Source organism: Scomber japonicus, chromosome 3, assembly GCF_027409825.1.
Source record: "Scomber japonicus isolate fScoJap1 chromosome 3, fScoJap1.pri, whole genome shotgun sequence".
Taxonomy (NCBI): Eukaryota; Metazoa; Chordata; class Actinopteri; order Scombriformes; family Scombridae; genus Scomber; species Scomber japonicus.
Window position 1 is genome coordinate 24,219,863 of NC_070580.1, and position 12,618 is coordinate 24,232,480.

The 12,618-nt window shown below is 38.8% G+C and overlaps 1 protein-coding gene across 4 annotated transcripts in view; it reads left to right on the plus strand.

Moving 5' to 3' along the window:
- Positions 1-111: 111 nt before the first annotated feature.
- arhgap9 (Rho GTPase activating protein 9) overlaps positions 112-12,618 on the plus strand; it is a 41,867-nt gene continuing 29,360 nt past the window's right edge. For all 4 annotated transcript variants that reach the window (XM_053316352.1, XM_053316353.1, XM_053316354.1 and 1 more), the window contains exons 1-3: positions 112-359; positions 8,398-8,476; positions 12,205-12,545. In XM_053316352.1, coding sequence (XP_053172327.1) covers positions 12,324-12,545 — 222 coding nt within the window. In that variant the 5' untranslated portion in view covers positions 112-359; positions 8,398-8,476; positions 12,205-12,323. The remainder of the gene's footprint in view (positions 360-8,397; positions 8,477-12,204; positions 12,546-12,618) is intronic.

Here is a 12,618-nt window from a genome sequence, read left to right on the forward strand (position 1 = left end):
CCCTTCTGTGTACCACACGCGCACCACAGCGCCGCCTGTTCTGTTATCTGATTGGTGCTTTATAAAATGGTAGTGTGCTAGTGTGGCCAATCTTAAAACACCAAACTCATGCAACGACAGCTATTTTCTATCTGCTTAAAGAGCCAGAAGGCAAAGCATCAAGGACTGAACTGGGTAACTTAGTGCCCATGTATGAGTGTTTATTTGCAAAAGTGCACGCCGGAGTTCATCCCTGTGCTTCCATTGCCTAAATTATATCAAGTTGTCAAGATTTTGCAAAAGCGCAGCAAATTAACCGAGACGCTCCTGATTTCTCCACTCAAAACATATTACTGAGCTGTCATCACGTCGCTGCAAAGGTGAGTGATGTTGCCTCTGATATAAAGATGAGATATCTGCTGAATTGTGAACTTGTTTTCTGCAGTGACATCACCTCGGTGCAGGAAATATTGTGTGCAACATGAAGCGCTATTTTAATCTATTGAGGTATTAGCTAAAATATATTGTGCCTAACTATGAGCCATAAAATGTTATTGTTTTTTAATAGTTAGTTTAATAGCATGTAGTTATTATAGGTGCACTGAAATACAATGTTATTGTTTTAAATAAATGTACTTTTCAAGTTGTTTGTTCACAATATTTTGTGAGTTGCCACATCTGGCATAAGATTATAGAATATCTCATTCCCATTCAAGTTTATCTCTCATTCAGAATAATAACACATGCTACTGTTGTCGTGGCTTCAGTGATGTTTCTAATGACGTCACCATTGTGTACATTTGTTGAAATTGTTTATTAATGTTCTTTAATGGGATTTTTTTCATTGTAAGTTGATTTATTCACTGCATGCATTTTCAATATATAATCAAACCCTGCCGTCTACCTGCTTTCTACATTATGTGCCAAAGGTTTCAGGCCAGTGCTGCAACTCCTGCGGTGATATAGGCTACAGCAACACAATAGCTCTCAGATTCACAAATAGGTCATACATGTTGCGGTTACTAAAGTAGCAAGCTGACTTTTTTTCAAAACAACTTATTTTTCCAAAGCATAGTGTCAACACACACATAACCTGTACTGTTACAGTCACTCAAATTCAGCTGGTAAACTGTAAGACCACCACAAACCCAACACAATCTTCACACCTTAACACTTAAACCCAACCATTTCCTGTGGAAGATCGTCTTCCACTTTTAATGCCCACCTCCCCCCTACACACACATACATATATGTAATACCATATCTTTCATATTTTTTCTACACTTTAATCCTTCAGAAGATGATGCATTCTCATTACAATGGTGCTGACTCCATGGTCATGTATATTTCCCTCTCATTGAATATCACACTGATAATTGGTAATCTCAATACTTCATGACAGACCTCTTTTTGTGCGGAAATATTTGCATGCTTCTGCAAGCGAGTTAGCCCTTGTACGCTTCACAGCAACTGCAATGGACGGGTTAACCACAGGGTTCCATGGAAACAGTTTGACTGACGCACACTACATTTTTGCTGTTTCATAATCTTTCTTAAGTCCATGCAAATCAGGAGATTTGCTCCCCTTTTCGCCAGCCTGTGACGACACCGGCTTGAAAGATTATTCTTCAGTTGCAACTTTGCTGATTAAAAGTGCCCTGTACCATGCACAGTATTAGCAGGAGGGTTGCAAGTTGACTGTAATCACTAGTGTGCCGCACAGACTGTTGTTGCGGATGAAGTGTCAAAGAGAGATTGAGAGACTGAAGGGTTTTACATTGTGCTGTGTTACTAGTGAGATTATTCTGCAGCTGTGGGATAATTGAGCAATCTGGAGAATTTCTCAGTGCGTCTACAATCTGTGGTTTATCACTTTTTTCCCATTGAGTGTGTAAGATGCGTGTCAGCTTGCATGCATGGTATCAGCTGCGGTGCAAAATTATACAGTACCAGATTTCAAAGTGCAGCAAAATCTCAACTTCACTTATCTGCTTCTGTTACTCAGACTCAGTGTCCCACACAAAGCAATTGTGTTGGTGCATGCAGTTTTTGAAGTTCTTTTGGTAAACCTGTGACTAATACAACAACTTGGTGAGACATTTGACCTGTATAGAGGCTATAACGTTCAGTTTCTAAAACGTTTTCTAGAGCGGAGTGGATTCAACTTTTTTGTTCATCTTGGGGGCTGCGGTGTGATGTAGTGCAAGTGTTAGGGTTAGGGTTAGGGTTAGTACTTTATCATGAATTGGTAGGTAAGTTATACTAAAGCAGTTGGATGTGGTTGGTGCCCTGTTTGCTTGTTACGGATGTCACATAACTGAATGATAACTGAATGTGGTTGAAACAGGATACTCAAATAACGTATCCTTCCTATTTACTCATTATACTGTATTGTACTCTATGGAAGCAGCCTCCCATGTGACAACTACAGTATAGTAGCTCCACCTACATTCACATCTGTTCTTTGTGTTAATCCAGATTAATCCTGCATTTAGTTTAAGTATCTATGCAATGATGTTTGCTGTCATCATGTAGTATTATGTATAGGTACAGCACTACAGACATCACCATGGAAGTTTAGACAGTACCTGTTATATTGTCAACAAGTCAACACTCTTACACTCAACACACTTTTAATAACAGGCATGGTGTTTCATACACTGTCACCAGATTTAAATTGAAATAAAGTTAGCATTTTAGCTGAAAGGATTAGTCCATCAACAGAAAAACAAGCTGAAATTATTTTGAGTAAATCATTTTTTTAAGCAGAAATAGTGAAAACTATTACACATCCTCTGATTTCAGCTTTTCAGATGGGATGAATTGTTGCTTTCTTAATGTGTATGATATAACATTGTAAAGTAAATATAGTTGGGCTTGATCAGAGAAAACAAGACATATAAAGACATCACCTTTGGCTCTGGAAAATTGTGATGGCCATTTTGTTCCCTATTATTTGATATTTCATAGAGTAAATGATTAATCAAAATCAGATAAATCAATTCCGAAAAAATAGTCCAGCAGTTGTAACCCTAGTTTGCATACACACATCAAGTCAATTTAAGGCAAAGTGAAAGGAAAGTAACGCTTAGAAGAACAATTGCACCAAAAAGTTCAACTGGTAGACCTGAAGGCACCATAAATAAACACAGTCTAATATCTGACACATCCTAACCTCTTATTGTTATTTGTGTAATGTTCCTTTATTGAACAAATAACCCCTGTAACCCTCTTTGGCATCAAAGACATGCTTGCGTGTGTGCCTTCTCTCTATGAAGCATTTGCCTCAGGAGGTTTAACTACTCTTCCTTGTGCCCCGACAGTATCGGGCTCACGTCAGCTGCACAAGGCCTGAAAGTGGGTCTTTGACTTGTCTGATAGCTTTTGACAGCTCACTCTCATCCCCAGTGGATCAATGGAGCTCAGCGCTCGTCATTGGAAACATCAATGTACCGTACATTCCCACAGGCTCAGCAACAACCCACCAGCCCAGTCAGAGGGAGAAGTTTTATTTTTGTATTACTTAAAAAGATCATTCTTGACTTTTATGTGACGTTTTTATTTGCTTCAGTTTCAGTCAAGAACCGATTGTAGAAATAAGGATAAAATGGTGAAAATTGAATATCTAGTTTGGTAGTATTTCATTTCCCTCACAGTGAAGTACAAGTAGTCAAAAACTAACCACAACGTGCATCATGTTGGTTAAAGATCACCCTGCATATGAAGGATTTACTGTTAACTGTATATCTTGGCATCTTGAAATAGTCTTTAAAAAGGGAAATAATTAATGCAGTTGTATACAGTTCTACAGGGCAGGATTGCGTCTTCTGAGAAAGGCATGAAAGGCAACATCTTCAAGTAATTCATTGTTCCTGTATGTGCTTCAACAGTCAATAATTGATTAGTAGACTGATAGAAAAATGATGCTGGCAATCAATTAACCTTTTCCTTTATCATTATTCGGGCAAACATTCGTCAGTTCCAGGTTCTATGATGAGCAGACTTGCTGATTTTGTATGTTTTATATCATAGTGAATTGAGTATATTTTTTTGCTTTTTGGCTATTATGATTCATTTTCTTCATTTTCTTTTCTTTTTGTTTGTCAAATGAGTAATCACTTATTTGAAAAAAAGATGACTTGATAACAAAAATAATTGCCAATTGCAGACCCCCTAACGATATTGTAATATTGGAGAAGATTAAAAAGCAAAAGTGTATCATTTAATTGGCTTAAATATATGATAATACCACAATACTATTTTAAAAGTAAAAAACTGCTCCCCGGAATAAGGAGCTTTTCTTATAAGCTTATTTCTCAAACAGCATAAAATAAGCTTATTATTCTTTAACTAAAATTACACTGGCTGCATGTTTTTCCACTCTTTTATAAAATGTATGAGCTAATTAAAAATGTGATGCTTGAATTAATTCTTTCAAGAGTTTAAAATGCCCCTGAGCAAACCTGCACTACTTTGCCTAACTGGCAAACACTGGTCTGTCTGGTTGTTGTTTATATTCAAATGGGGGTAAATGAGAGCTTGAATGTTATACAAGTGAACTCTCTGAAGAAGTTTGCTATGTGTCGATGCAGGCTGCAGGGTTCATTGTAAACAGAAGTATTGCATCAGCAAACGCTTGAAATGATGGCATCACACATGTGAGATGTTGTTATGTGCAACAAGAAGCACAAAGCACACATTCTGGAGAGTGTGTGCTTTGAGACACTGGAGATGGCGGTCGGTCACAGAGGTTGTTGTCATGATGATAGTAGTAACCGTGAGCCAATGGCTGCTTCTCTGTCATCATCTGCTTTTTGATTGGCTCCCTGACAATTTACACAGCTAATCACTTGCGTCCTGTGTGAAAGAATCCAGCCCACCTGTTTAGTCACACACAGACTTACATTCACACAGATATTCACACAGGCAGTCAGCCGTCACAGTGGGAAACGCAGTGTGTTTCAGTGTCTCTCTCTGGTCCAATCATCAATAATGCATGGCTTTGGGAGGATGAAAGGCTGTTTTGGCTTGAGGCATGTGTCTCATATGGAGAGAGAGACATCAGCGCTCGTAGTTATAGCTGTACATCCATAGACAAAGTGAATGCTCCTTCACACGGCTGTCTTCGGTAGAACCAGCCATTAAGCTGAGAGTGGGCTTATTTTAAGATAAATGTTTTGACTGGTTAATTAACTTATATCAAGGAAATTATCTTTTTTTTTTTTCTAAAATCCGTCGCTGTATATCTGAATTGTGTGTCTAAGGGTTGAAAGGAGTCCTAAAAGATTTTTTATTTTGAGTTATATAAGTGCATAGGTGCATTAGCATTGACTCAAATTGGTGGATTGCTGCTACTCCCTAAAAGTAATTGCTGTAATAAAAGTAGAAAGTCTCACATCATCAAAGTTTAAGATTTCTCTGTGTGATCATTTTTTATCTGTTTGGGTCAAGTCATGTAACGCACAGTGTGATTTAGCATTGATTTTAAGAAAATTTCAAGGCGCTTCTGGGCTTAGTCCAAGATATACTGCCGTGTTACAACTCCTTTTGCCCATAATGTATGATGTGAATATGTGATGCAATACTTCACCTCACACAGCCTCACCCAACCACAAGTTAGGACTCTTAACAGCTAGATGATTAGAGAAAACACAGGATGCTCGTTTGCATGACAAACAATAGGGATCATGCACAGGCAGCATGGCTCGTGTCACTGTGAAGAATTCAGATAGGAGCATTTGTTTGGGTGATATTAAACCAGCAGTCCTGGTAACTTTAATTGTCACACTTTTTAACTTACTTTTGTCGTTATAAAAGTTATTGAGCGATGTGTATCATAGGAAGCAACTTGTTCTCATCTCTCATTTTTCTGTGAAACCTTCGGTTATAGACATCCATATGTAAATACAGTAAAGCCTATGTGCATGTGTGTGTGAGTGTTTGCTGAGTGTGTACAGATATGGGAGTACACGCTAAAAACCCTTTGAAGTCTTCATTCACTCTATACTCTCTTCCCCATGTCTCATCTCTCTTTGAAGACCATGTAGCCATGATTATTAAAGCCGCCCTCTTTCGACTTCAAACATATGGAATGAATATGGATATGATATGACACCAAACTTTCCACCAACACCTTCCACTCTACTCCCATCAGTACCGCGTGGTGAAGTTTGATCGGCCCAGGCAGAGATCTTAAACATTCACTATGGGAGTTAAACTGGTCATTCAGTGGGTTTTCTTCGAGCTCAGGCATGATTTCAGGCTGATTGCATGACAGCCTGATTGCATGACAGCCAGAATGATAATGGAGCCACAGGGGATCATTGCAACTTCTTCTCATTTATTTATGTTTATCATATCTTATCTTTTAATACATGTTCATTTGCATTCATTATCTCTCACAGCCTGCCCTATAGCCTCAGGGTGTTTTTTAAAGGAGCCATGATAACATTAACTTTACATTATCTTAGTGGGTTAGCCCATAAACTACATATTGTCCATACTATACTGATTTTTCTGAAGAACACCATTAGAGCTGCAAATATTGGTCGATGAATCAATTAGTTAATCAACAGAAAATTAGTTGGCAACTATTTTCTTGGTTGAATTATCAACTTGGTCATTTTTAGGCAAATATTTGCAAGTTTTAGACTCTCAGGTGTGATGATGTAATGCTTTTCTGAATATCTATATTTATATCTATATATACTATTATATCTATAAGATATTCAAAGATGTAACCACTGACAGTGATCAATAATGAAAATATTAATGTAAAGCACTACATACCATATTCTTCTATATTCTCTCAGATGTGAGTGCCCTTGAAGACAACAGCAAAGAAAGTTGTCTGGATTGTGGTATGATGTGATGATAACACTTCTAACTAGAGATGCTTCAATCCGATACACCTGATACTTTTTAAGCAGACTCACCACTCAGTGCTGCAGCTTGTAATGTTGCCTTGTTTATCACTATAAGCTCAACTATTGAATCAATATTGGCTGATAACCAGAGTTCACGTATCTACATTGGTACCAGGAGAAAGAAAATCAAATTGGCGTATCTCTACTTCCAACCAAATGTTCACTTTAATCAATCTCAAGTAAGCTTCAAGTTGATTTTCATACCACTGTGGAAAGAAATCAAATCAATAACTCTCTGAAAGTAAGAAAATCTTTGTATGTATGCTTTGGAAAATGGTTGACTTAAACATGCAAAACCACTAGCTGGGCCTATAATCCTTTAAATATTTATTCTAATGGATTCTTTCAGGATTGTTGATTTGACTGAAAGTGTAAAATGCTAGTGGCATAACATCATACCCGTTGTACTGATGATTTTGTCTGGTTTATGGAGCATTTTATCTCAAAACCTCGAAAGGACACCTCTCCTTAAAACTACATTAGAGACCAAAACAAGTCCCAGAGTTCGATGAGCATTATGTCATCTGCTCCACTGCTTTCATCCATGTGGTGGATGTGGTGGATCTCTAATGTCCAGTGGCATTGTTGACCAGGCAGTTCTGTGTATGGATCAATAGCTCAATAAATCAACCAGACTGGTGGTTGCTTTTGTTTGGTCAGCACACAGGACCCCTCACGCTCAGTTTGTGCCTCTTGCTTTGTTCCTCTTTCTCAGTGTTGAAATATGGTTTATTTGCATGAATGTGTAATAGCCAGCGGATGCTCTTTATTTCTCCGTCTCTCTCTCTCTCTCTCTTCTCATTTCTGTAGAAAAATGTTGTCTAAATGACGCAGGGTCAGCAGGGGTTCAATGAGTAAAGGCAGGGTCATAAGGCTTAAGAGTAACTGTGTGTGTGTGTGTGTGTGTGTGTGTGTGTGTGTGGGAGCTGCTTGCTTGTGTGCATTTCAGTAGTTCTCTGCCCCACCTTTTCCTGGTTGTTCTCAAATACATTTAAAGTTGAGCTGAATGTATGCACTTCACTGTGAACAATGATGTATGCGCAGAGTTTGACACAAGAAGGCTTTTTTCATATTCATCTGCTGAAAGTGAAAAGGTGCTCTGGCATACGAGCATGATTTGTGATATCAGAACTAGTTTGGAAGCCAGTCCTGATCCAACCTACACAAGTGTGATGTGGAAACTTCCATAGCCTCTAGCCTCTAGTGCACATATATTGAGAATGGACTTGACAGTGAAGTTAGAGGCATTTTGTGTCCAACAGTGAGATATTTGAAATTAAAATATATTTGTATATTCATAGATTCAGCAACTTTGTAATGAGGGAGAATGATTTCAGTTTGGTAATTATACTTTATTTGTGGAAAAACCATATCAGACTGGCAGTATTGTTCCAGCACAATATATTTTTTTATCATTATCATCATCATGATCACCATCATTTTATCATATCATTATCATCTTCATCTTTTTGTTTTAATGGTTTATCGGCAGGATTGCATGCATGGATCAAACTTCAGAGTGAGCTGGTGACCTCGTTGACAAATAGAGACTCGCTTACTTCAGGACGATGGTGAGTCGCTCTTGTCCTTTCTCTCTATATCTGTCTCTCTCGCATGCATGCACAAATTGTATACTCTCCATTTCTTCAGCTCAGTCGGACTTGCATGCACAAAGTCTGAGTTGGAGTGAAGGCACTCAAGCGAAAGCAGACAAGCAAATCACATATAACTCTCAGTGTGAGTTTCGCTCCTCTCTCTTTGTGAAAGTTATCCCTTTTTCTTTTCCTATTCCTTACCCCTCTGTTTTCTTCCTCCATCTTTCTATTTGTGTTGTTGATTCCATGACATAAGCTCTGTGCCCTCAGCCCTTGGCACAATCTGTTATCAGCAGCCCTGACAGGGTGCCTGTGTGTCTGTCTCTGACACCATATGGGCCTCTCTGTATGTTTGGGTGTATGACGCCAGTGCCCTCTCCACTGCCATCTGACCTGCAAATAGAAACACAGTCTGGCCTCATTTTCCCTGGGTAGATCCTTATTTTTCTTCCCTCAGTTTGCTCTTGTAATTTTACAGCCACTGATGCCAAATTCAGGCTTAGCTGTTTTTGCATTTATAGTTTCTGCACTTATATATGATAAATAGATATAAAAAATATCTATAGCATTTTTTTGTATATACTTTAAGCAGATTTGTGTATTAATGGTGTGAATCAGACACAATTACTGTAACTAAGATATTTTCTGACTTATCCTGTGTAGGAAAAAGTGTGTTGCCGTTTGGGAGCATGGTTAAAGTGCTCTGAATAATATGGCCAGGTATGAGGACTTTAACCCTGCTGTAACAACTTCATTTGCACATGATATGATTAAGCCTACTGTACCTATGTCAGATATTTGTGCCTTTGCTTTCGTTTTGATAGCCTGTTGTTTTGAGCAGTGAAGACAGGAAAATGCAAACAGGTGTGCAGCAACATGAGAGGAGCTTCCTGTCTATGCAGGGAGAAGAATTCATGATAGAAAAATAGACCGGTTATATGAATGTGCACTGTTGTATGTTTCTGCCCTATCTTAAGATCCAGATTATGACCGTAACAGCAGGTGTGATACCGCCCTGCCTATCTTAATAGTAAATAACACTTCACACATGCCATGCAGCAGGGTACTTAAGCCACAAACAACTACTATTTTGTGCTTCAAGGCTCACTTTAGTAGTAATTAATGCTGCCCACACAGCTGCACAGTAGTCCGATGAGACAAAAGGTCACAGCAGCAACATAAACTCTACTGGCTCTTAATACGTGACAGGCAACTTATCTTTCTAAGGTGTCTCGTGTCACAAAAACAAATTGCAAGATAGAAAGGATATGACCCAAACTGTGGTTGAACCTTGATATGCATGCAGTTTCCTGTTTGCTTGCTTGCCTTGTTCCTCTGACTTCTGCCTCCGTCCCTCCGGATCTCGACTGCAGTGTTTTTGAGCATTCCTTCACCTCATCAATAAAATAGAGTCGCAATTTGTTTAATTTTTAAAACATTTTTAAAATCCCAGAACAAAGTTCCATCATCATTTATTTCAGATAAGATTAGATAGATTACACTTCTTTGTCAGATTGCTCTAAATGTGTCTTGTATTGTGTACTCTAGAATATCACAACGATATCTGAGTATTCAGTTTCACCCCAAAACATTCTGTGTGTGACATACATAGGCTATTAATGAAGCTCCCAAGCATAAATATTATTGGTCTTGTGACCAAAATGACACATTAAAGTCAATTGCAAGTGACGATACTGAGTGGGGCCATTTCTAAAAATGAAGAGGCTTCCTGCTCACTAGAAACTATCTCTTATTTGCTTCATCAGGCTCACTGAGCCATTAGGAGAATAACCCATTGGTGTGATACACATAGATCATTTCTAAAAAGTGAAAATATGTTCTGCTTTTCACAAATGTCAAGCTGAATTTATGAGCAGTTCACTGACTTTATGACTGTTCTCTACCTCTAAAACTGCTGATGCACTACTTTTTAGAATTTACCGTTGTGACTTGTGACCACAGTGGCTCCTACTCAGCTAAATGTGTGTATATATAAATAAACTTGTATGAGTAAACTTATATGTGTGTGTATACATATATATATACACATATACACACATATAAGTTTACTCATACAAGGAGTAAAGGGACCAAAGGGGAGTTTTGTTTGCTTTAACTATTGCTATGTTGATACATACGTATTCTAATTCATTACATTTTGATTAAGTACCTTTGAAAATGCATCTTTTCTGTGTTAGTCCATATGCTGGTTCAGAGGGGTTTTACTGTAATTCTCTGTAGCCTAGGAGGTCACAGATTCATTCCTGTGCTTTAATAACAGTGGGATTATCAAGGTTCAGCCAGCTAACCCTGCCCTCCCTTCCATCACCATCACACAGCTCACAGCTCCAACTCCATCCACTTCTACTCAGGATGTGTATTTTCCTATTTTCCCATCTAGTCCTAACTATCTGCTGTTTTTTGCATAGGTTGTGATATCTAAGGGATGTTTTTTCTTTTCCTCCCCTTTTCATGTACATCAGCAGTATCTAATTCTTCTGCACCCATGTGTCCCAGCCTTACTACATCCTCAGTAATGATATCCATTTCTCTTTTAATTCTCTGTTTGCTGAATCTCGTCTTCCCACCCAGACTGGCTGGGCCTCACTGTGACTGAAGCACTGTTGCTAGGTGCCGAGGGATGTTCCCCTCTGTGTGTACACTTGTGTGTGTCTTTACAAGTGTGTGCGTGTGGTGATGGGTGGGTGGATTCATGTATTTATGTGTGAGGCTGTATTGCTATGTTTCTGGCATAAAGTTTGATGTTCTCTTATGTAAGCGGGTCTTGGCTGGGGAGAGTTGGGGTTTAGCTTGGGGATGCTGGCTCAGGTGGAAACACAGAGACAGATGCTATTTTGGGTGTGCTGCTTTTCCTTACATCCTCCAAAAGCATGAGTTATTCACACACACACACACACACACACACACACACACACACACACACACACACACACACACGTGACTCTCAGTTATACCAGGATGACAGGACAATAGAAAGATGTATGCACAAATATCTGCAGTGGCATTTCACCCATATCCGTGTCTGTCATGTTAATAAATTTTAACTAGAAAAAAACATATGGCAATATCGTAGCACTTAACAATTCATTCCTTTATATATTGTTATAATTGATTAATCTTCATTAAGCAAAAATACCAAAGATTCACAAGTGGAATTTTCAATGAATTTGAAGATGGATTTGCCAGTTTTCTCTGTTTCATATAATAGTAAATCTAATGTCAATGGATTTAAAAGAAATTTAAAAAAAAAAAACATCATCCATTATGATCCATGTAATGGGCTATTTTGTTACTTTTTGTGACAATTTATAGGCTGAATGATGAAAAAGTTATTGAGAGGTAAAGCAATAAGCAATGGAAAAATTCTCATCACCATTTTCTAAAGCCCAAGGGCTTCAAGTTGCTGTATTTCTTCTGTTGACTGACAGGTAGATTCATTCTTTTAGCTCTGTCTGAAAAAATAATTTTTATGAGGGAGGTAGAGGCAGAGAAAAAAATAAAATAGATGTTTTAATGTCGTATAACAGGTTAGGGATTTTCCCCAGATTAACCCAGACTTCCGTTTTTAGAACTAAAAGGATTCATGTTCTCTCCGTTTGAAACTCTACAGAGCCAGGTGACATTTTTTCATTGTTCTCTGACAGCTTCGTTAATCTCTCTCTCTCCCTCTCTATCTGTTTCAGAGCATGGCACTGGCCTGGCTCCTGTCTCACCTGCCTTGTGCTAACCCAACCAATATCCCTATTATCGACCATCAGCACGCTCCCTGCAGAAGCTGCTGAACAGGCCTACTCAGAGAGCCATGCTGTCCGGTACTTGGCGACGTTCTGTGGGGCACCAGCAGCCTGCTGCTGCGCCCCCAGTGCCCACCAGGGGACTGACACTGTGCGGGGTCCCCAGTGGTACGGTGGTCCTGGAGGCCCAGTATGACTACAACTACCGCGGTGCCGATGGAAGGCAAGTCTGCATAAGGGAGGGTGAACGGTTTATTCTCCTGAAGAAGACCAATACTGACTGGTGGCAGGTGAGACAAGAGTTTTTTTCTTTTCTTTCTCATGTGACAATGAAGCCATTTATTTCAGCATTAACATGCACGT